At 42.4% G+C, this 24,875-nt stretch overlaps 1 protein-coding gene across 1 annotated transcript in view; it reads left to right on the forward strand.

The window, feature by feature from the left end:
* Nucleotides 1-12,495: 12,495 nt before the first annotated feature.
* ASPH (aspartate beta-hydroxylase) overlaps nucleotides 12,496-24,875 on the forward strand; it is a 103,842-nt gene continuing 91,462 nt past the window's right edge. The window contains exons 1-2 of the mRNA XM_060202355.1: nucleotides 12,496-12,560; nucleotides 15,534-15,639. Of these exons, the coding sequence (XP_060058338.1) occupies nucleotides 12,496-12,560; nucleotides 15,534-15,639 (171 nt within the window). The remainder of the gene's footprint in view (nucleotides 12,561-15,533; nucleotides 15,640-24,875) is intronic.

Below are 24,875 nucleotides of genomic sequence, written 5' to 3' on the forward strand. Positions count from 1 at the left end.
AGGGTCTGGATAGCAGGTGTCTTTATGAGACTTGCACAAGAAGAGCATGTAGTGAGGATATGTTTTAACTGTGGTACAGGAACATCAGGAAATTGAGCTCGAAGGCCTTTAAGATTAACATGGGTTGGAGAATGAAAATTAGCAGGATCAGAGACAGAGACTGGGAAAGTTCCTGCGGAGGCAAGGCGGTCAACTGCAGCATTCCCTTTGGACAGGGAACCAGGAAGAGGGCTGTGGGAATGAAGGTGTTGAATATACAGTGGTTGGGTTTGAGAACAGAGCATAGAGGTGATTTGAATCAAGAGAGGGGAAAGTGGGTTGTCATCAATTTTCACATAAGAACGAGCTAGCCATGGAAGTAAGTTAACAGTATACACACTGTCAGAAAAAAAGGTTGAAGGATTCTGGTACAGATTTAAATGCAAGAAAAACAGCATAAAGTTCTTTGTACTGAGGGTAATTCTCAGGAAGCTCAGTAAAGAGAGGTTTAGGAGATTGTTTGTCTGGGTAATATATAAGGGCAGCAGCTCCCCTTATACCACCATCAGTAAAGACTGTAGGAGCAAAGGGAATGGGGTCCCGAGAGAAAAGTTTAGGTGTTAGTAGAGGAAGAAGAGGTAAAGAAGCTATCAATTTATTAGAAGGAAAATGGTTATCTATTTGTCCTGGAAATCCCACGAAGCTTATGGCAAAGCGGGAATGATGGCATATAAGCCACTCTGTATATGTGAGAGAAAAGGGCAGAATAATTAAATCCAGTTCTTTCCCTAAGACCTGCACAGACCTATTTCTCCCTTGGCGAACCATGAATGCTAACGCGTCTGTCTCAGTGAGGAGTCTTGGAGCTCCTCCTACTGGTGTGTGAAGCCACTTGAGAACCCCATGGTCTTGCCACAATGCCCCTACTACTATGGGGGTGGAGTTGAAGATTAGAAGATTTACCAGAGAGGAGGGGGAGAATCGAACAAGGTGCATGTCCTGGAGGGCCTGGTTAACCCTTTCCAGTGCCAAGGAGGCCTCAGGAGTGAACTTAAGTTTTGAGGAGAGCTGTTTGTTTCCTTTCAACAGGTCAAACAGTGGTTGGAGGCAGCTTGTAGGCAGATAGAAATACTGCCTAAGCCAATTTAAATTTCCTAGAAAACTTTGTAAAGAAGCAAGAGTAAGGTTAGAAGGAAAGGTGACATTAGGTTTTAAGGGACGAATTTGCATTAGAGAAATCTCTGAACCTAAAAAAGATATTGGAGGAATTAGCTGTATCTTCTCAGGAGCCACATTAAGGCAGCTTTTCTTTAATGCAGGAATGAGAAAATCATGTAAGGCATAGAGATCTGTATCTGATTTTCCCCATATTAAAATACCATCTGTATAATGAAAAACATGAAGGCCCTTATGAATATATGGGACAAGGGCAGATTTAACAGCTTCCTGACAAATTGTAGCACTATTGGCCATACCCTGGGGCAGCACCACCCATTCAAATCTGTCAGCAGTGCTGGCATTAGTAATAGAAGGAACAGAGAAGGCAAAACGTTTACAATCTTGTGGATGCAAGGGAATAGAGAAAAAAACAATCTTGTATATCAATAGCTATGATTGGAATTCCTGTGGGAATTGCAGAAGCAAGAGGCAAACCCCTTTGGGGGGAGCCCCAGACCTACATGGTTTTATTTACCACACAGAGATCTTGAAGGAGGCGCCATTTTCCTGAGCGCTTTTTAATCACAAAGACAGGAGTATTCCATGGGCTTCGAGAATGGCGAATGTGTCCCAAGGACAACTGCTCTTTTAAAATTTCTAGCTTATCCCTAGGTAAAGGCCACTGTTCCACCCAGACAGGCTCATTAGAAAGCCAGCTTAAGCGGGGTGTTTGGCTACGAACAGTGGCGTTTAGTATTGGGGGTGCTGATTAGATCTGGTCTCGCGGGAGTGAGTGTATCTGTGGATATCCTAACATCAAGACATTCCAGAAGATCCCTGCCCAGTAGTTTGGTGCTGATATCAGCTACCAAAGGGAGGAAGTGTCTGGTAGAGCCTTCCAGGTCTTCCCACTCGAGCGAATCTTGTGTGCAAAATGATGGGGTCACCCCTCCTATTCCATGTATACTGGGTCCAGGGAGAAGTTCCCAATCTTGGGGAACCTCTTCTTGCCTTAAAATCATCTTATCTTCCCCTGTGTCAATCAAAAATTTAAAAGGAATATTGCCAATCTTTACTGTCATAGGAGGGTGACCGCATTCTAAAACAGGAGTGGTCCACAAAATCTTAGAGCCCGAATTTGTACCATTCAGGGGCGTGCCATCTTTGTGAAAATTTGACCAACAATCTCTCTTCCAGTGAAACCCTTTATGGCATCTAGGACACACCGTACATGGCTTCTGGCTCCCTAACTGAAAGTGGGGTTGCTCTGACTAGAGGCATGGTCGCTCTAACTGGAGGTGGGGCTTCCCTGACTGTAGGCGAGGTCACAGCTTATCTTGACATTGGTTACGCCAATGTCCTTGGTGACCGCACTGAAAGCAGGCCCCATTTTGATTACGTGGGATAACTGCATAAACCTGTGTTGTAGCGGATGCCCCATAATTGCCTGATGTAAGTTCCTGTGTTGCTAAAATCTAATTATCTAGGTGTAGATGTTTAAGATTAAGGCATGCCTGAGGGAATTATGGCATCATGCCTTCCCAGACAATAGAGCACAGGAATAGTGAGCGGACGTCAGGATTATAAACCTTTCTCTCTAAGCTTGTCTTCACCCTTGAGATGAAGCTCGCTAATGATTCATCAGTGCCTTGGCGAAGAGAGTTAATGGGAACTGACGAATCTACATTGGGTGGGGTCACCCTTTCCCATGCTTGTCTTTCGCAGATGCATACCTGTTCAAAATAACCAGTTGGAAACCTGGCTTCTGCCTGCTGAGCTCCAGATTCATAAGTTCCTGCTCCAAACAAAGCATCAAAATTCCATTCTACCTGTTTGTTACTATTTTCTTGTGATTTTCTAGAGCACTCATCGCGGAAGCATGCTTTCCACTGAAGATAGAGGGGTCTGGAAGTGCAGCACAAGCCAGGTCTTTCCAGTCCTGGGGGGTGTTAAGATGCTGGTAAAAACTCCTTAAAATGGACTTAGTCCATGGCGTGTGAATTCCGTCCTCCCTGATCGCTTGTATGAGCTGTCCAAGATCTCTAGAGGTGTATGTCTGCCACGGCTGAGGGTTTTGTTTAGTGGGGGCCACGTTTACTGGGAAGGTGTGGATTTGGTTTGATGGCACAGGAGAGGGAGTTACAGAAGTGGAAGGTGCCATGGAAACTGCTGTAGTGGCCTCAGGGGAAACTGAACACGTATCTACAGGGATGGAGCTCTCGGGGCATACTGCACATAGTTTAAGGTCCTTCAATGCTGAAAAAATATCCTTTAACTCTCGTATCTCAGCCACTAGGTCTCTTAGTGATGACATATCAGCAGGGGGAGGATTTAGGGAAGCAGGGACCGGAACCATGGGGTCAAGTGAAGGCGGGGTTAGAGAGCCGGATACCGGAACCACAGGGTCAACAGAAGGCGGGCTTAGAGCGCTGGATACCGGAACCGGGCCAACAGAATCAGCTGGGGGCGGGGTCAAAGGAGAAGCCTCCGAACACGTGTGTGTGTCAGTGAGAACGGGAGCTTTGGGTCTAACTGCTGATCACTTAAGGTGTCTAAATCTTAAGCACATATTTAACTCATGTATCTCTGCCTCAAGGTCGCGTATCCTCAAGGCAGACCACGTTGTGTTGGGTAGTTGCCATCTCCCCCTGGCTTCTTCTTATCCATATGCCTATATAGGGATTTACTGATCCAAAGGTTTGGTCTATTTACATAAATCACTTTTACATAAAGCACTCCAGGGCATTGGTGGTTCAGTTATAGGATTCTCGCCTGTTCCGCCCCCTCCTTGTCACACTCTGATTTTCACCAGTCACTTTTCTCTCCACCCTCTCTATATCACATCCTGTTTCCACCCTACTTGGAGAGTATAAAAACAGCTGCTCTTCTGATTAAAGACACTTGGAAATTGCTTTCCGGCTCCGAGAGTTCCAGAGTGTATCTCCTGCGGAAGTTGGTGCAGCACGCGTTCCTGATCCCTCTCCCACACAGCAGCCTAGATCAGCTCCAGTTGAGTTCTCTCCAACCCAGAGAGCACCGGCTCAGGAAGAAGTACCCTCAGGCTATCCCGGCATCTGGCGCCCGGAACAGGGACCCGTAAGCAGCAGATTTACAAGAAGACATCTTAGATAAGTACACACCTTTTGGGTATCTGCAATATTGTGTTAAGGCACTGTGATTTTTTTTTCTTTTTTATTGTTTTCCGGAGATCTTTCCACCATGGAAAATCTTTTCCAAATCCTGCATTCTTTTTCCAGTATACAATTTTTATATATCTGGGACATTTTTCTCGGGGCTTCACCTTATATCCTGTTGATCATCATAGCAGCTTTTAAGGGATATATAGGGCAACCTCTCAAAAGGCTTAAGAAACTAGAGGCTGAGGTCCAAGAGATAAAGGAAGTAATCATAGAACTTAACCAGCACCTTAAAAACAAGAAGAAGCAAAGGCCTGTCATGATCTTGACCCACCCTAATTCCTCTGCATCTTGCCCTGAGGCCCCTATTTTGGCATCTTGCCCTGAGGCCCCTATTTTGGCAGACACGTGTCCGAATTCTCCTTTGGACTCCACAGCCACTTCTTCGGCCACCCCCATTTTGGCAGAAACGTGTCCGGAACCTCCTGCTGCCTCCACGGCTGCTTCTTCACCCCACCCTGTTTTGATAGACACATGTCCGAATTCTCCTGTAGCCTCCAAAACCACTTCTTCGGCCACTTGTCCAGAAGCTTCCACTTCAGTGACTCCTCCTACCGCTACACACTTATCAGAGGAAGTCCACACATTTCCGGTCAATGTTGCCCCCAATAGACAAAAACCTCAGGCCTGGTATCCATATTCCGCCACAGACCTGAAGGAACTACACCAGGCTATCAAAGATGACGGTGTTCATGCCCCATGGACCAGGTCCATTTTACAAGGCCTGCTTCAGAACCTTAATACCCCTCAAGATTGGAGAGATGTGACTCGTGCTACGCTCCCAGGCCCCCTCTTCCTGCAATGGGAGGCATTCTTTCGCGATGAATGTTTACAACAATCGCGGAAAAATATTCAAAATCAGCCAGAGGGTAATTTTGATGCATTGTTTGGAACAGGCCAATTAGAAACAGGGATTCAACAGGCGGAAGCCAAGTTTCCAGCGGGGTATTTTGATCAAGTACGCCTGTGTGCATTAAAAGCATGGGAGCGATTAACACCACCCATGGGAGCAGCCTCAGCCCCCATTCTCTCCCTGCAACAAGAACCTGATGAATCCCTCGCTAAATTCATTGCCAGGGTCCAGTCGAGTTTGGAAAGGAAGATTTATAATCCTGACGCTCGTTTTCTCCTACTGCGATCCATAGTCTGGGATGGAATGCTTCCGCATTTTCGACAGGCCTGTATCATTCTTAAAAATGAACACCCAGATACTTGGATTCTAGCTACACAGGATCTCAGATCAAGCTCTTTTCAAGGACCTATGTTACAGGCCTATGCAGCTACCTTAAATAAGCAAAAAGGAGCTTGTTTTCAGTGCGGTCGCCAAGGGCATTGGCGTAACCAATGTCCAGAAAATAGACCGCGACCCCGCCTCCAGTCAGGGCGACCCCACCTCCAGTCAGGGCGACCCCGCCTCCAATCAGGGCAACCCCGCATCCAGACAGGGAATCAGAGACCACGAATGCCTTGTCCCAGATGCCAGAAAGGATTTCACTGGAGGAGAGATTGTTGGTCAAGGTTCCATAGGAACGGCACGCCTCTGCCAAATGTAAACAGGGATTTAAACTAGGTATGGGGCTTCCCTTAGCCCCGCCCCCAAGAGGGAAGGAAGCAGGTCGCCCGCTTGGTGCTGTGCCCTTCTTCCACAAACAGAAGCCCAGCTTGGGACCCAATCCGTCGCTATACCCACCACGCCAAGTAACAATAACAGAGGGTGAGCAGAAGGAGGAACCCGTGGTATGTGGGAACTTCCAGCATAGAAATAACCGGCTGGAGCAAGAGAACAGCTCGAATTCAGAGCCTGAGATTTTATGGACCACCCCTGTTTTAGAAAGGGGTCACCTAACTATGACAGTAAAGATTGGTAATATTCCTTTTAAGTGTTTGATTGACACGGGAGCAGATAAGACAATATTAAGACAAGCAGAGGTTCCCCAGAGTTGGGAACTCCTCCCAGGACCACGCTTACATGGTGTTGGAGGATTGACTCAGGCATTCCGCACACGAGATTCCCTTGTGTGGGAAGATCCAGAAGGGACTACCGGACGCTTTCAGCCTTTAATAGCTGATATAAGCACCAATTTATTGGGAAGAGACTTGCTGGAATCTTTAGATGTAGTGATATCCTCAGACACCTCTGCAGGACACCACACTCACTCCTGTGAGACTGCTAGACCCAACCAGCACCCCCAATACTAACTGCCACTGTTCGTAACAGAACTCCCTGCTTAGATTGGCTTTCTAATGAGCCTGTCTGGGTGGAACAGTGGCCTTTGCCTAGGGAGAAGCTAGAAATTTTTAAAAAACTCGTCCAAGAGCAGTTATCGTTGGGACACATTCGTCATTCTCGGAGCCCATGGAATACTCCAGTCTTTGTAATTAAAAAGCGCTCAGGAAAATGGCGCCTCCTCCAAGATCTTCGTGCAGTTAATAAAACCATGCAGGTTTGGGGCTCCCCCCAAAGGGGTTTGCCTCTTGCTTCCGCAATTCCCACAGGAATTCCAATCATAGCTATTGATATACAGGATTGTTTTTTCTCTATTCCCTTACACCCACAAGATTGTAAACGTTTTGCTTTCTCTGTTCCTTCTATTAATAATGCCAGCCCTGCCGATAGATTTGAATGGGTGGTACTGCCCCAGGGCATGGCTAATAGTCCTACTATTTGTCAAGAGGTTGTTAAATCTGCCCTTTTTCCATATATTCATAAGGGCCTTAAGGTTTTTCATTATATGGATGACGTGTTAATATGGGGAGAATTAGATACAGATCTCTCCGCCCTACGTGATTTTCTAATCCCTGCCTTAAAGAGAAGTGGACTTAATGTAGCTCCTGAGAAGATACAGCTAATCCCTCCAATATCTTTCTTAGGCTCAGAGATTTCCCTAACGCAGATTCGTCCTTTAAAACCTTGTGTTACTTTTCCTTCTAATCTCACTCTTGCTTCTTTACAAAGTTTTCTTGGAAATTTGAATTGGCTTAGGCAGTATCTTTATCTGCCTACGAGCTGCCTGCAACCACTGTTCGATCTGTTAAAAGGAAACAAACAGCCCTCCTCAAAGCGTATGTTAACCCCCGAAGCATCCTTGGCTCTGGAAAAAGTTAACCAGGCTCTCCAGGACATGCACCTCGTTCGATTCTCCCCCTCCTCTCCAGTAAATCTTCTAATCTTTAACTCCACCCCCACGGTAGTGGGGGCATTGTGGCAGAAACATGGCGTTCTCGAATGGCTTCATACGCCAGTAGGCGGAGCTCCAAGACTCCTTACCGAGATTGATGCCTTAGCATTTATGGTTCGCCAAGGAAGAAACAGATCGGTTCAGGTCTTAGGAAGGGAACCAGATTCAATCATTCTTCCCTTTTCTCTCACTGATACAGAATGGCTCATACGCCACCATTCTCGTTTTGCCATAAGTTTAATGGGTTTTCCAGGACAATTAGATAATCATTTTCCCTCTAATAATTTGATAGCTTCTTTACCTCTGTTGCCTCTACTAGTACCTAAACTTTTCTCTCGAGATCCCATCCCCTCTGCTCCTACAGTGTTCACTGATGGTGGAAAAAAGGGAGCTGCTGCCCTTATATATTATCCAGACCAGCAATACCCCAAACCTCTCTTTACTGAACTTCCTGATAATTCCCCTCAGTACAAAGAACTTTATGCTGTTTTCCTTGCATTAAAAGCTGTACCAGAATCCTTCAACCTTTTTTCTGACAGTGTGTATACTGTTAACTTACTTCCATGGCTTGCTCGATCTTATGTAAGAATTGATGACAACCCACTTTCTCCTCTTTTAATTCAAATTGCCTCTATGCTCTGTTCTCGAACCCATCCACTGTATGTTCAGCACCTACGTTCCCACAGCCCTCTTCCTGGTCCCCTGTCCGAAGGGAATGCTGCAGCTGACCGCCTTGCCTCCACAGGAATTCTCCTAGCCTCTGTCTCTAATCCTGCTGACTTTCATTCCCTAACCCATGTTAATCTTAAAGGTCTTCGAGCTCGATTTCCTGATATTCCTCTGCCACAGTTAAAACGTATTCTTGCTACATGTTCCTCCTGTGCAGGTCTAATCAAAACACCTGCTATTCAGACTCTGGGGGTTAATCCTCGAGGTTTAAAAGCCAACGCTCTTTGGCAAATTGATGTTACCCACATACCTAACTTTGGCAAACAAAAATATGTGTTCGTCTCAATTGATACCTTCTCTAAGTTTATGTGGGCTACAGCTCAGACTGGAGAAAACTCAAAAAAGCTTATAAGCCATATGCTCTCCTGTTTTGCTGTAATGGGCTTACCTCTTCAACTTAAAACGGATAATGGACCTGCTTTTACCAGCAAACAATTTAAAGATTTTTGTTCCCTCTGGAACATTACTCATACTACAGGCATTCCGTATAATCCACAGGGACAAGGCATTGTTGAGAGGGCCCATCAAACTCTTAAGGCTCAATTAAATAAAGAAAAAGGGGAAATGTACCCCCCTAATATCCAGCTGGCAAAAGCCTTAACTACATTAAATCTCTTTAATATTTACAAAAACTCCGACCAACCTCCTATAATTCTTCATTGGCAAACACCACCCACCCTCCCAGCTATTAAAGTCAAATGGAAAGACCCACTTGATAAAATTTGGAAAGGACCTGACCCCCTGTTGACTATGGGTAGGGGTTTCGCATGTATTTTTCCACAAAATTACTCCAGGCCTGTTTGGGTTCCTGCCCGCCATGTCCGGCAATACCCACATGATGGTGCTGATATCCCTGAAGAACAAGAAACACTGCAAGAAGACTGGCTGCAAGAGGACTGGCTACAGGATGCACCCCAGGATCCATAATACAGCATGGCAGAATCAAAAAAAAAAAATCTGATTCACAGAACTCTCCCCCCCCCCCCGAATGAATGTCTTATGCTATGACTGGCCAGTTGTGTTTTGTGAGTGAGTGAGTGAAAAAAAAAAAAATTGAGTGAGTTGAGTGACCAAAATTTTTGTATGACCCATTGTGCTCAGAGTACTCTGAAAGTTAACTGACTTTATATCAAACGGCTGGACGCAGCCATGGTTTCTGGAGACGTCCAGAAACAGTCCAAAAATTGTTCATTCCCCCTTTTGATTTCTTTTTTAAGTCTTGATATCAATATGAAATGTTTAGTCTTAAACTGTGTGAGTAAAGATGGTTCAACTATGACAGTAGTTCTAAATTCACATTTGAAATGATATATCTTATTTACAAGTTTTTCTCCTCCTGTGTGTTATAAACTATATATTTAATATGCGTGTTTCAAGTTTGGTAAACATTAACTTGACAGTTAAATCGTAACTTCGAAGTTACATTTTTACGAGAAGAGGTAAAATCAATTCATTTAAGTAACTGAGTGTTTAAGGTAAAACTCTAAATATTCAATGTGACAATTCATCATCTCCTAAGTTAAAATACAAATTCTCTATACAGGACATTTTTGGAGGGCCCCCAAAATGTCCTGTAAGCTATCTTGTGGAAATTAATCCACAACAAATTTGGCATCAATCTGATATTGTAAATGTACCAAAAAAAAAAAAATTGTCACTAAAATGTGTTAACTCTAGTAACCTGAGTTTGCTTAAAAACCCAATGTAAAAATAGTCAAGAATCAATATATGTAACTTAAACTCGGTATGAAAACTTTGCTATATAAAGACTGCTACATGAGGTCACGTAAAATGACCTTTACACAAAATTATAAAGATACCTAAACCAGTTATAATCATTGAGTTATCAATTGTAGTAAACTTCTAATTTGTTACAAAGTTTTTTCATAAGTAATTGACTACAGCTATGACAAGCCTTCGCATAAAGAAGCATCTGCTCATATAGAATCCCCAGAAATCCATCTTGGACCCCTGACCTCTGACATCACCCACAATTACAGCCATCCCCAGAAACCCATGATGTGACCTGACACGATCTGGAGAACCTGATTCACAGACTCCGAAGGACAAGACTTTCCTACTGCCTTTCTCTCAACCATCGGTGTCTGCTCTTCCTGCTTCTGTTTCGCCCATCATGTTTTGGTGGTTCCAGGTCACTCTCTACAGAGAAGAAAAGTTCCGGTGGCCGTCCTCCTCCATCAAGATAGACGTGTGGCATTTATTTCCTGGCCGTTGACATTGGACTGATGCTTCTATAGAACTTACTGGACACTCCTTTTATACTGCTGGACTTCTTGAAGAATGACTGTAGCAGTTCATAGAACTTACCACCAGCTGACTCGGGATTTTGCAATGCCAGATCACCCCTCTAGCCCCTCGGCTTATCAGGCCCCCACTCCTCCACCCATCAGGCTCACTCTGTCTCTTGCTACTCTTACTTATCCCTCCCTGTCTTGTGCTGGTTATTTTTGAAGACACTTACACACTATCATTCTGCTTTCTTCCCAACAGGTTTCCGTTCACCCCTACACTGCTATTCCCCTGACAGAGATGAAGCCTTTTACAGACATTGACCCAGTTATATATGGCCATTAAGTAAGAGGAAGATGTTGGGGAATTGTGAGGATATGGTTGAGCTTGGAAGGGCTTGAGCCTGAGGGGTGTGTCAATCCTGTTAGTCTCTCTCTCCACGGAGAGGTTGAGCAAGGAGGGACAGTAGAACCCCAAAAAAGGTGTGCCTCTTATCAGTCTCCCTGCCTCACAAAGTGCCCCACACTCCTGATACTATGGCAAAAAGTTAAAAAGAAAGGGGGAGATGTTGGGTAGTTGCCATCTCCCCCTGGCTTCTTCTTATCCATATGCCTATATAGGGATTTACTGATCCAAAGGTTTGGTCTATTTACATAAATCACTTTTACATAAAGCACTCCAGGGCATTGGTGGTTCAGTTATAGGATTCTCGCCTGTTCCGCCCCCTCCTTGTCACACTCTGATTTTCACCAGTCACTTTTCTCTCCACCCTCTCTATATCACATCCTGTTTCCACCCTACTTGGAGAGTATAAAAACAGCTGCTCTTCTGATTAAAGACACTTGGAAATTGCTTTCCGGCTCCGAGAGTTCCAGAGTGTATCTCCTGCGGAAGTTGGTGCAGCACGCGTTCCTGATCCCTCTCCCACACAGCAGCCTAGATCAGCTCCAGTTGAGTTCTCTCCAACCCAGAGAGCACCGGCTCGGGAAGAAGTACCCTCAGGCTATCCCGGCAACATTGTACATATCTTGTAAGTAGTGATTATAGGTATGAGAACCCACAGTGTAGCAAAAATTAAACCGTCTCTGAGAGAGCGAATCTGTCCCAGGAGAGAAGGAGATAATGACTGGGACACCTCCTCATAAAACGAAAAATTTCCCATGGTGGAGGGAAATGCGGGGCCACAGAGGTGGGGGGATGCCACTTACCTGTGTCTGGGCAGCTTTCAGGGACCTCAGGCCGGGCCACCCAGCGGGGCGTGGGTGCGGAACACGATGGGCACCAGATGTTGTTGTTGTGGTCAGTTGTCGGGCTGCACTGCAGAGAAGAGAGAGGAAGTCCAGAGCAAGTGGGGTACACAAATCTTTATTATAGGATGGTGGGGTGGCTCAGGCCACGTGGAGTCAGCCGACAATGCCCGTCCCCACTACCTGACCATGGGGCAAGAGAAGGGACAGAGATCAGAGAGAGAGCCGAAGGAGCCGAGAGAGGGGGGGAGCCGAGAGCCCAGAGAGAGCAAGGGGAGGTGAGGGGGCTTTTATTGGGCAACAACCAGGGGTGACTTGTGGGGCCAGGATTGGTTGAAGGGGGCACTGCTAGGATTTCGTGGGGCATGGTAAAACCTGGGGGTGGAGACTGCATCAGAATAATTCCTCAGTGTCACCACTGAATTTTACATTTTTAAATCATTAAAATGGCAAGTTTATGGTATTTGCATATCATCACTATTTTAAAAGCTAAACAGAAGTATTTGTTTAATTTGTATCTTTTCTCAGTCCATTTTTAACAATTTTAGTATGTTTTTAGATAATTTTTCTTACACAACTAGAAATTTTCAAATTCTAGTGAACATTTTCTCCCTACCTAAGCAAAATTCACTCCACAGCCTAGCAGTGGTGTTTTCCATTGTAATATGGACCATTTTCAACTTCAGGACTTTGATGTGGGAATGCTTCAAGTTTGATCTGTAGTAATGCCCCAGTTATTTTCCAATGAGTCATTAAATGCCTAAATCATTTTCTGATGAGGCACCACAAATTATCATGGATTTTTTGATATCTGGTTACAGGTAACTTTTTTTAAAGATCATGAAGGACTATGTATCTGGAAATCATTTTTAAGTCTTTTTCTTAAATTAAGCAATCCTTCTGAACTGACTTTGAGAGGGAACTGCTAATCTAACAGATTGAACAGGTGATATTTGCTACTATGCTTCCTCCTGAATGTAAAGAAGAAGTTTCTTCTTGGAAACTCCATCTTGGGCAGGAAGCTATTTCAGAGTCTCTGGTCCAGAATTTCATGCCTGAAGTCCCGGAGAAACCAGGTTCAATCCTTAGCACTACTACTAGCCAGAGATGAGCAGTGTTCTGGTCTCTCTCCCTTTCTGTGTGTATCCATATCTCTCTCACAAAAAGAAATAATTCCAACTTTTTTAGAAAAGAAAACTTGACCTTTCAACAGGAAGTGAATGTATATATATACTCACACTTCTTGCAAAGGACAGATAAAATTTGACTGTGTAATATTTAAAACAGGAAAAACAATGTTAACTGTTTTGTTTATTTTGTTTATTTGTTTATTTTGTCTCATGTAAATTCATTTGTCCAAATAGGCCAATTATTTCACAGAGAGCTTAATTATCCCCATTTCTTCAAGGAAATCATACAGTCTAGGGGAAGCAGATGAAATCCAAACTTCTGGTGCCTAAGATCTTGACTTCAAGGAAATATTTCTTCTAATATAAATTCTGCAAACATCCACCAGGTTTGTTTTGCAAGTCAACATTTCTGGAGTAAATTGAGCTTGGGAAATAGAAACAGGCTGGGAGATATGGATCAACCTGTCAATGCTCATGTCCAGCAAAGAACCTATCATTAAAGTGAGAACTCACACCTTCTGTATCCCAAAAAGAATTTTTGGTCCATATTCCGAGAGGGGTAAGTGATGAAGGAAGTAAGCCAGAGGACTCTGTACCCCAACTCCACCAGGACCTGGAGTGTTTGTCATCAGGAATTTTGTTTTTATACCATCAATGAAAGGAAATTAAATCTGGAAAACACCAAAGGAAACCAATCGTGGTTTCACTTAATTGAGAAAGAAGAAGGAAAAAAGAAAAGCCACTTGGAAGTAGTAATAACTATAAGGGTGAATGAGAAAGAAGTGAAGGTAGGACCATTGAAAAGATGGCAGGGGCTGGGGGGAGGTACATGTACATAGATATAGATAGTTACAGAATCAGCCCATATTGATGACCTTGGAAGAACTACTACATTTTCCAATGGAGGGGATGGGGACCTAAAACTCTGGTGGTGGGAACTGCATGGGATTATACCCTGTTATTTTATAACTCTGTAAGTCAATACTAAATCACTAATAAAAATATGAAATAGGGAGTCAAGCGGTAGCACAGCAGGTTACACGCACGTGGCACAAAACACAAGGACTGGCTTAAGGATCCCGGTTGGAGCCCCCGGCTCCCCACCTGTAGGGGAATCGCTTCACTGGCAGTGAAGCAGGTCTACAGGTGTCTATCTTTCTCTTCCCCTCTCTGTCTTCCCCTCGTCTCTCCATTTCTCTCTGTCCTATCCAACAACGAAGACATTAATAACTACAACAATAAAAAACAAGGGCAACAAAAGGGAAAATAAATAAATATACTATATATAATAAAATAAAATAAAACTTAGGAAGTATTAAATACTGGTTTTCTTACAAGACAAAGTCATACGTATGAGCTTATCTAAGGTCCTAAGATTTTCTATAGGAGAGAAACTTGCTGAACTGTCGTGTTTAACCTGGCTATATTTAATCTTAGAATTCATTGTGACAAATAACACTGCATACCACAGAAAACTCTTGAGAAATTATATTCTAAACAACATATATTCTTTTTTTTTTCCTCCAGGGTTATTGCTGGGCTCGGTGCCTGCACCATGAATCCACCGCTCCTGGAGGCCATTTTTCCGCCTTTTTGTTACCCTAGTTGTTGCAGCCTCGTTGGGGTTATTATTGCCATTGTTGACGTTGTTTTGTTGTTGGATAGGACAGAGAGAAATGGAGAGAGGAGGGGAAGAGAGAGAGAGAGGGGAGAGAAAGATAGACACCTGCAGATCTGCTTCACCGCCCGTGAAGCGACTCCCCTGTAGGTGGGGAGCCGGGGGCTCGAACCGGGATCCTTACGCCGGTCCCTGCGCTTTGCGCCACGTGCGTTTAACCCACTGCGCCACTGCCCAACTCCCTACAACATATATTCTTAATGAATTTTAAAAAAACACTATAAGCTAGGGCCAGTTGGTGGCACCCCTGGTTGAGCCCACATGTTACAATGTGCAAGGACCCAGGTTCAAACCCCCAGCCCCCAACTGCAGGGGTCAAGCTTTTCAAGTAGTGAAGCAGTGTTGCAATTGTTTATCTAACTACCTTTTTGTCTCCCTCTTCCTCTCAACTTCTGGCTGTCTACCTAGGAAATAAAGTTAATTTTAATAAAACTATAAGTTTCCATATTTTTGTCTTACCTTTAATAATTAGCCTCAGAGCCTGTGAGTGTGGATCAGCCTGTCAACGCCCATGTTCAGTGGGGAAGCAATTACAGAAGCCAGACCTCCCACCTTCTGTATTGCACAACGACATTGGGTCCATACTCCCAGAGGGATAAAGAATAAGAAAGCTATCAAGGGATGGGATGGGATACGGAGTTCTGGTGGTGGGAATGGTGTGGAGTTGTACCCCTCTTATCCTATGGTTTTGTCAATGTTTCCCTCTTATAAATAAATTAAAATAAAAAATAAAATTAAGTAATAAATAATTAGCCTCAGACAGTAACATGATCTAAGATAGTGTAGGATCTTGAAGTAATGTGCTATCATCTGCCAATTATGAACATAAATAGATGAACTACATTAATTTTAACTTGAAAATTATATTTCCCTCATTAAATTCTACTAGTAGCTATACATATACCAAAGACAGCAGATATTCATAAAAGCAAGTAAAGGAAGAAATGCTTATTCTCCACAGGACTTTTGTGAATTATCTGATGAAGATTAAGGAATTACTGCCAGACTACTTCAACAAAACAGGCAGTGGTAAATGTTGGTGAGGATGTAGAGAAAGTAACTCTGTTAGATTGCCGCTACGAACGCCAACTGGTACAGTCATACTGAAAGACAGTATGGGAAATTCTTAAATAAAAATATAAATATCTCATGATCCAGGAATACCACCCTCCCTTGGGCATTTATCCAAAAGACATAAAGACAGTAATTTGAAGGGATATAAATCCCTATCTTCACAGCTGCATTACTTACAATTGCCAGAATATAGGGGCAAACAACATAATTACACATTGACAGATGACTGCATAAAGAAGTTGTAGGACATATACTCAGTGGAATATTGCTCTCCAACAAAAATATGATACTCTGTCCTTTGGGACAAAATGGGTTGAAGTGCAGGTGATTAAGCTTAGTGAAGTAAGGAAATTAAAAGATAAGTTAAAGTGTGATGACTCTCTGGTCACTATCAGGCCACCCCACTATCTGGGGCCCTAGTCAGGGAGTCCTGAGATTCCCAAACAAACACGATGGACCTAGACCTCAAATAGATCCCTCTCTCCATTGTCACTGATCATCTCTATCAGGAACAATAAAATAGACCCCTTTGTGGATCCCCATAAGACCTTGCCCACAATTTGGATCAACAATGATAGATAGGTAGAGACTGTTCCATCCTCCATCCTCAGAAGGGAGGCTGGACAACATACTCTGTCTTCCACATGAGGAAGATGGGTCCTGAAACTGGGGCAGCTTGGAACGTTCCTACTCATGACCATAGAATGTGAGCTCAGACCTACAGGGATGCAAAGCTTACATAGGCTCCTAAGCTGAAAATGGGCCCCAGATCAGATCAGATCAATGGGATTTATAGTCAACAATATTTGTATACCTTTCCCATACTTGGGAGCTACTCTCTTCCTTGATCCAGCTTGCTGGTCCTTTTTATAGCCATAACATCATCTCTCCAGACAATAACTTGGATCCACCTGCATATCAGATGTCAGGCTCAGGGGGGAAAAAACTAGTATAGTCATGAGCTCGTTGGAATGTAACAAAAATAGGATTACTAACTATCTAAAAAACAGAGATCCCTCAACTCTTCATCTGAACTATTCCAGCTTTTAGGTTTTAGATGTTAACTCTCTGCTCAGCCACCAGGCTCCAGATGTTACCGTGATGCCAACAGGACTTCCCTGGATATATGACCCCACCAATATGTCCTGGAGCCCTGCTTCCCCACAACCCGCCCCACTATGGAAAGAGAGAGACAGGCTGGGAGTATGGATCAACCTGCCAATGCCCATGTTCAGTGGGGAAGCAAATACAGAAACCAGACCTTCCACCTTCTGCACCCCACAATGACCCTGGGTCCATACTCCCAGAGGGTTAAAGAACAGGAAAGCTATCAGGAGAGGGGATGGGATATGGCGTTCTGGGGGTAGGAATTGTGTGGAGTTGTACCCCTCATATCCTATGTTTTTTGTCAGTGTTTCCTTTATATAAATAAATTTTTTTTAAAAAAGATAAGTTAATGTGAAATATAACTCTTGGCTGGTTTCATTCATGTGGAATATAGAAAACTGAATGAAACATATGAGCTTGGACTGAGAAGATAACATAACTGTCCTGAAAAGTCTTTCATGCCTAAGGCTCTGAGGTCCCAGATTCTGTGTGTGTGTGTGTGTTTGATAGTTTTGTAAAGAGAAAGAAACATATGAACTTGATAAAAGTAGCTAGCCTGTCTCTAAGACCTTGGGGAGAACTATAGTGTTTATTCTTGAGAGCACAGGGACACAGAATTTTGCTAATGTATGTGGTGTAGATTAATACCTTTGCTAACTTTTAAACTTATAAACCATGATTACATTGTTAATTCAATTTAAAAAAGAAAAGAAGTTACTGCCATAAAATATATGAGCACATGCTCAGAATTATGCCTACACACCAGGTGTTTTGCCAAATCAGATATTCAAGGGAACTTCTGCAGACTTACAGGGAGTAAGTGTGCATGGATTCTATGGGTAGCAAGGGAGAAAAGGTACACCCTTGTCTTTTCTGTAGTGACGACTCATGTTTCAACATCTCTATAGTGTTGATATTCTACCCCATATGGAGAAGGGCCTCCAGCACTACAGAGGCTGGCAGCAAAGAGAGAGGATTAAAGGGACAGTGTGTGTGTGTGTGTGTGTGTGTGTGTGTATTTGTGTTTTCAATTACATTAGTAATACTATTGAATATTCACTATTTTTCCTTTTTTAATATTCAAATAATTTTACTGAGGGGTAATAATGTTTTGTAAACAGTTGTCACGCACACTATTTCTCATGACCCACCACCAGCCGAAGTCTTCCACCACCTTTGCGAACCTCTCCGGAACATCTCCCCACTTTAGAGTTCTTGACTTTGCAGCAATAGATCAAAGCTTGCCTTAATTTCCACCTGTGATTTACCGTTCTTTGACTCTTAAGTCCCACCTTTGAATGACATCATTCCGTATTTGTGCTTCCTTCAGCTTATCTCACTTTTCATGATAACCTCAAGATTCATTCCCAGGGAGTCGGGCTGTAGCGCAGTGGGTTAAGCGCAGGTGGCGCAAAGCACAAGGACTGGCATAAGGATCCCGGTTCGAACCCCGGCTCCCCACCTGCAGGGGAGTCGCTTCACAGGCAGTGAAGCAGGTCTGCAGATGTCTATCTTTCTCTCCTCCTCTCTGTCTTCCCCTCCTCTCTCCATTTCTCTCTGTCCTATCCAACAACAACAACAATAATAACTACAACAATAAAACAACAAGGGCAACAAAAGGGAATAAATAAATAAAATAAATATAAAAAAATTTTTTAAAAAACTATTTAAAAAAAAAAAGATTCATTCCGAATGAAGAAAACGAGATTTCATCATTTATTTATTTTAATTTTCTTTATTGGTGATTTGATGTTGTTCTACAATATTTTAAGACTACAGGGGTCAGCTTGAGAAGACAGCGTGATGGTTATGCAAAAGGTTTTCACGTCTGAGGTTCTGAGGTCCCAGATTCAATCCCCAGCACCACCAGAAGCCAGAGTTGAGCAGTGCTCTGATCTCTCTCTCGGCGTATCTATCTCTCCTTCTTTATCTCTCTCATTAAAATAAAATAAATTAAATATGTTTAAAAGGGAAAAAAAACTACTACTACTTGTTCCATAATCAAAAATTTCTTACAATTGAATGGTAGCCCAAACTTGGAAACAGCCCAAACTTGGAAACAGCCCAAAATCCCAATGCCAAATAAGTGGTTAAGAAAGCTGTAGTATGTGACTGGGGAAATAGCATAATGGAGATGCAAAAGTCCTAAATTCAATCCCTAGCACCACCATAAGCCAGACCTAAGTGGTTTCTCTCTCTCTCTCTCTCACTCTCTCTCCCTTTATTAATTAATGTATTTATTTATTATTAATTTATTAATTTATTTATTCTCATTAAAATAAGATCTTTTTGAAAAAGAAATCTGTGTTATATACACACATTGGAACACTCCCTTCTTTGCTTAACCTCACTCTCTGTAGATGGTCTCAAGTAAAACTAAAAATAGTCATAGTTTCTCACAATAAAAAGAAAAAAGCAATCAACAGCAAAACCCAATGTCTGACTCTTCATAGTAGGACTTGCCAAGAAAAATAGCTGCTTCACAGTTGTCTGAATAAATGATCAGCAGAGCTTTTTGATCACTTAGCAGTAAAAAGTTTCCCTCCCGGGAACATGCATATGTGAATGGATATTATAAGTAAATGAAAGTATGTACAGTAAGCATAGAATCATACCTTTAAAGTGCATGGCAAAGTAGTATGAACAGTGAGATAATACCAGCAAAAGCAAAATCCTTTTTAAAATTCATAAAATCAAATATTTTGCTAATTTAATTTTAAATATACACGACTCCCAAGATGTACACAGAGCCATCCTAGGATGCCACCATGCACCCAAACATCACAGTATATTGAAATGTTCAAGGGAAAAACAGTTCTACCCAGTATTTGCCAGTCCCCCTGAACCTACTACCTCCCTAGTTCACATTTTCAATATTCTCTTATGCTATATTCCTACTATAATGGTTAGCTTTAGGAAGGTGGGAGCCCATGACTTTGATAGTGGGTGTGGTATGGAAATATAGAAGTGGAAATAAAAGAAACATAAAGCAAAAAAAAAAAAAAAAAGAGGTGATCATGTCCATTCTGATTTCTACCTATTTGCAGAGGCTTCTGATTTTCCCTATTCCTATAGAGAATAGAAACCTCCTTCCCTCCTGATTTCTCTCTATGTCCAATAAATAAATAGATAAATAAGTAACTAAATATTTTTTTAAAGCAGGATTTTTTTTTTTTCGAACCTCAGAGATGGTACACTAAGTAAAGCAGACTTGAAAGCCTGAGGTCCCAAGCTCTATTTCTGGCTTCCCAGATAGCAGAGAGATGTGCTGATTTTATGTCTCCCTATTTTGTATTAAGAAAACAAAAGCAAGATATTCCAAAAGTGTTATAATGGGGTGAAGCAGGATGATCTATTCAGTCTTTTCAGGTTCATCTGAGTACTATTCATGACAAACCTCTCCAAACTGAATGGAACAATGTGTGGGAGAGTTTAGTAAGTGAAAAAGGAAAGTTGTCACCAGACAAACTATTCAGGGGTGGGGACAGGGGATTAGTGGTTTATAGTTAGTACGTGTGCAAAATTTATCAGTTTTCTGCAAAACATTCTCACCCCCTCCTATGTCTTCCTCCACCATCATGCACCAGGAACTGAAAGCCTTACTTCCCTCCCCACCACCACCACCAAGTCCTTTACTTTGGTACAAAACACTATACTGAGTCCAAGTTCTACTTTCTGTTTCTTCTTTTTGTTCTTATTTTTTCAGCCTCTGTCCATGAGCGAGATCATCCCATATTCACCCTTCTCTTTGTGGCTTATCTCACATAATGTGATTTCTTCAATTTCCAGCCCAGATGAGGTGAAGAAGGTGAATTCATCATTCTTGATATCTGAGTAGTATTCCATTGTGTATACATACCACAACTTTCTTAGCCACTCATCTGTTGTTGAACACCTAAGTTGCTTCCAGGTTTTACAAAATGTGCTGTGGGGACCTGGTGATGGTATACCTGGTTGGCACACATATTACAATGCTCAAGGATCCAGGTTTGAGCCCACAGTCCCAACCTTCAGGGGGAAAGCTTTGCAAGTGGTGAAGCAGTGTTGCAGGTGTCTCTCTGCCTCACTCCCTCTCTGTCTCACCCTTCTCTCTTGATTTCTGGCTGGCTCAATCCAATGAACAAATAAAGATAATTGTTTTGAAATTTTTAAGATGTAGACATTAGTCTAAGAAAAAAATGAATTGCTACAAAAATGGGTATACACAGATCAAATTTAAGTGTAAGATAAAGACATTAATTATACAAAGTCCTAGAATGTCCTATGTCCCAGGTGAAAAAAGAAAGAGAGAAAGAAACCAATACTATGTGTAGCCTTCTCTGAAAATTAGTAACAGATTAGAGTCACAGAGATCCCATAGTGGAAAAAATAGGAAGAGAAATAACAACAGCAGCAACAACAAAAAACCCTCTTGTTTGGTCCCTACCACATTTGAGGAAGATTTGGTGTTGTGGTGTCTTTCTCTTTCTACCTGAGGTGGGGGAGGAAATCTGGAGCTGTGAAAGCCAAGCAAGAAGAAGAAGAGGAGGAGGAAGATGAGGAAGAAGAAGATGAGGAGTAAGGGGAGGAGGAAAGAAGAGGAAAAAAAAGAAAAGAAGAGAAGAGAAGGGAAAAGGAAAGAAAAGTGAAAATATGTTTCACCTCCTTAGCCACGTCTGACACAGCCAGCAGCAGCCAGAAGAAATTGACCAAGAAGGAAGTCATGTGGGGGGATGAGGCTCCTGCTATGTTAGAAGGGGAAGGCTCTCAGTACAGCTCCTTTGAAGATGAGGGGTCAGGAAGAATCTGGCCACTGTGCTGTCATGATCGGTGTTCCCCTGAATCCAAGTCCCTGTCCCTGACTTGCAGGAGGGAGACCTCACAAATAGTGGAGCACTGCAGCCACTCTATCTCTCCCTCCCTCCTTCTACTAAAAAAATAGATAAATACATTTTGAAGTACTATTTGTGACTTGATCCTCCCAAACTTATTTTCAATAATTTCTAAAGTACTTCCTATTTTTAGTGAAGTCCTCAAATTATACCCTCCTTAGTGAAAAAGATATTCAAAGGCTAGTTACTGATAAACACTAGAATTAATTGGTTGGTAGAATCCAAGCATAGATGATAGAAACTAGATGATTTGATAAGAGACTTTTTCTCATATAAAAGAGTTGGAATGCTACTAAAGCAGAAAAAATTCAAATCTGCACTATGTATTGAGACTGACTGAGAAAAACTACTCTATATCTGTGTATATAGGGAAAAATAAGATGTTCTTATTCATTTTTAGTCTTTTAGAACTGTAAAGTAATATTGACTTCAAGGATCTTCTTTTGCTATTAATTTCTCCCAAGGATAAGAAAACAACACAATAGAGGATTTGTTGACATGGTGAATTACTACTGAATCAATAATCTACAAGTAAACCCATATCTCTATGGAGGCATGTGTGATTTACAAAACTCAGAAAAACAGAAATCATTACAGTCTCTCCAACTCCAAATGCTTGTGAAAATTAAGAACAGCAACTACTTAGGATATTCATTCATTTCCTTATTTATAAATTTTAAATTATCTTTATTTATTTGATGGAGACTGCCAGAAATGGAGAGGGAAGGGGTTGATAGAGAGGGAGAGAGACAGAGAGGCACCTGCAGCCCTGCTTCACCACTCATGAAGCTTTCCTGCTGCAGGTGAGGACCTGGGGTTTGCACCCGGGTCCTTGCACATTATAACATGTGCAATATACCTGATGTGCCACCACCTGGCTCCCTATTTAATATATTTACACACTAACTTTAGAATTCTTCCACAAAGTTGACATGTGTATGGGTGAAAATCACAATATTAACAGGATCCATTGCTACCAGGATGAGATACTGCTGGGCTAGCGTGGGGGTGCCTCTTCCCAGTCACATACTCTCTTGGTTGAAGAGAACTCGACTGGAGCCATCCTGGGCTGCTACTCACTCAGCAACTTGAGGGAGATGACTCAGGAACCAAACATGTGGCGACTAGACAATACAATTCTTTATTGAACAGAGAGCCCAGGCTTTTAAAGGGAAGACCTGGAAGTGGCAAGTTGGAAATGGAAAAGGACAGAGAAAGACAAAAGGCTGGAAAGGTAGGAACTTCCTTAGCAACTGTTGTTGAGGCTTTTAACTGGTAGGATTAATATTACCCTGTAGGCAGAGAGGGTCTTGAGGGTAGAAAGATGATAGATCAAAGGAATGAAATGGGTGGGCATCTTTCAGGCAAAACAATGATTATGTAGATAGGCCTTACTATCAGGAATGCAGGGTGCTTTGTGAAGCAGGGAATCTGATAAGACGAGAGGATGGATGTCCCCTCAAGTCAATCCCTGCCAAGCTCAACCACATCCTCACAATTTCCTGACATCTGCCCCTTTATTTTTTTAATCTAATGTCCATAGTATCAGGAATGCTGGGTACTTTGTAAGACAGGGAGTCTGATAAGATGGGGCAAAGCTTTGGGGTTATTCCTGTCCCTTCTTGCTCAACCTCTCGGTAGAGGGAGAGACTGACAGGATAGACACACTCCTCAGGTCAAGCCTTGCCAGGCTATACCACATCCTCACAATTTCCCAACAAGATACATATAAAATAAATTAGAACACCAGGCTGGAAATGAATAATCTAAAATAGGACTATATATTAACTGTACTAATTAAAAAAAAAAAAAAAGAAACTCACTAAACCAGAGGACAAGGTGGAAGTTTTTATGGAAGAAATAGCATTTGTTGTGGATACTTAGAGAAGGTTTCACTTAAGAATGCAGAAATGAGAGCAAGAAATTCTTAGAGAGCAAAAATAGAGATAGAGAAGTATGGGAATGCATAACTTCCAAGGAAGCAATATTAATTTGGAAAAAGTTGGTACACATGACAGAGATTACTCATAATTGCTAAAACTGAATGACATTCCAGATACCATTATTCGCATTTTCTTAAATGTGTCATATAGTCCTCACCACAATCCTCTGAGTTAGGGACTATTTTTATCACAGCTAAATGAGGAAGCTAGACTATGGGGCAATGAAGAAACTGGTCTGGGGTTCTCTAGGAGAAAAATTGCAAGGTTAGTGAAAATACACTATCAGTCTAAGTTCAGAGTTTTTTTTTCTGAAAAAACATCTAATTTTCCCCAAACTGAATTCAGTACCTTTTGTCTTAATTGAAGCTCTCCTCTTGGTAATCATAAAGGATACAATTCATGTTGTCACAGTAGGTCCATTCACCCAGCACCTATGCTGGAAATTTGGCATCAATTTAATCTGATCTGGAGCCCATATTCAGCTTAGGAGCATATGTAAGCTCTATATCCCTGTAGGTCTGAGCTCACATTCTGTAGTCATGAGTAAGAACATTCCAAGCTGCCCCAATTTCAGGACCCATCTTCCTCAGGTGGAAGATAGAGTATGTTGTCCAGCCTCCTCCCTTCAGGGGATGGAACATTCTCTGCCATTGTTGATCCACATTGAGGGCAAGGTCCTATGGGGACCCACAAAGGAGTCTATTGTGTTGCTCCTGATAGAGATGAGCAATGACAATGGAAAGAGGGATCTATTCGAGGTCTTGGTCCATCATGTTTGGGAATCCCAGGACTCCCTGACTAGAGCCCCAGATGATGGGGTGGCCTGGTAGTGACTAAAGAGTCATCATTAAAGTATGCCAGTGTCTTTTGCCCTTATTCAGATTTTGTAGCCCTTACTTAGATAAGGTTAGCTTTGGAGTGACTGAGGGAAGTGTAATAGGAAGCAGGTGAGGAGGGTATCTAGGTCTAAGTAGAAACTATATGATTATGAATTTTATGGTGTCCCTTTGACTCCTTTCTACTCCTTGCCTCCATGATCCTTTTGTTACCAGGCCTGACTTGTCCAGCCCCCATACAGCTTTTAGGATCAATGTATTTCTCCCCATCTCTTCAAGGCCATGGTCAGGCTGCTCATTTAAGCTAATCAGGTTATCTCTGTGTGGTCCCTCAGCCTCCAGTTTTGCTTCTCTCTGAGCAAGAGCTCTCAAAGAACAGCCACAGGGCAGACATTTCAGCATCACTTGGAGTTAGTTAGAAATGCAGAGACAGGCTCTCCTTAGAGTTACACTGAGATGAATATTCCAATAAGCCCTCTGAAATATTCTGAGACACT

The sequence above is a fragment of the Erinaceus europaeus genome, chromosome 1 (genome assembly GCF_950295315.1).
Source record: "Erinaceus europaeus chromosome 1, mEriEur2.1, whole genome shotgun sequence".
Taxonomy (NCBI): Eukaryota; Metazoa; Chordata; class Mammalia; order Eulipotyphla; family Erinaceidae; genus Erinaceus; species Erinaceus europaeus.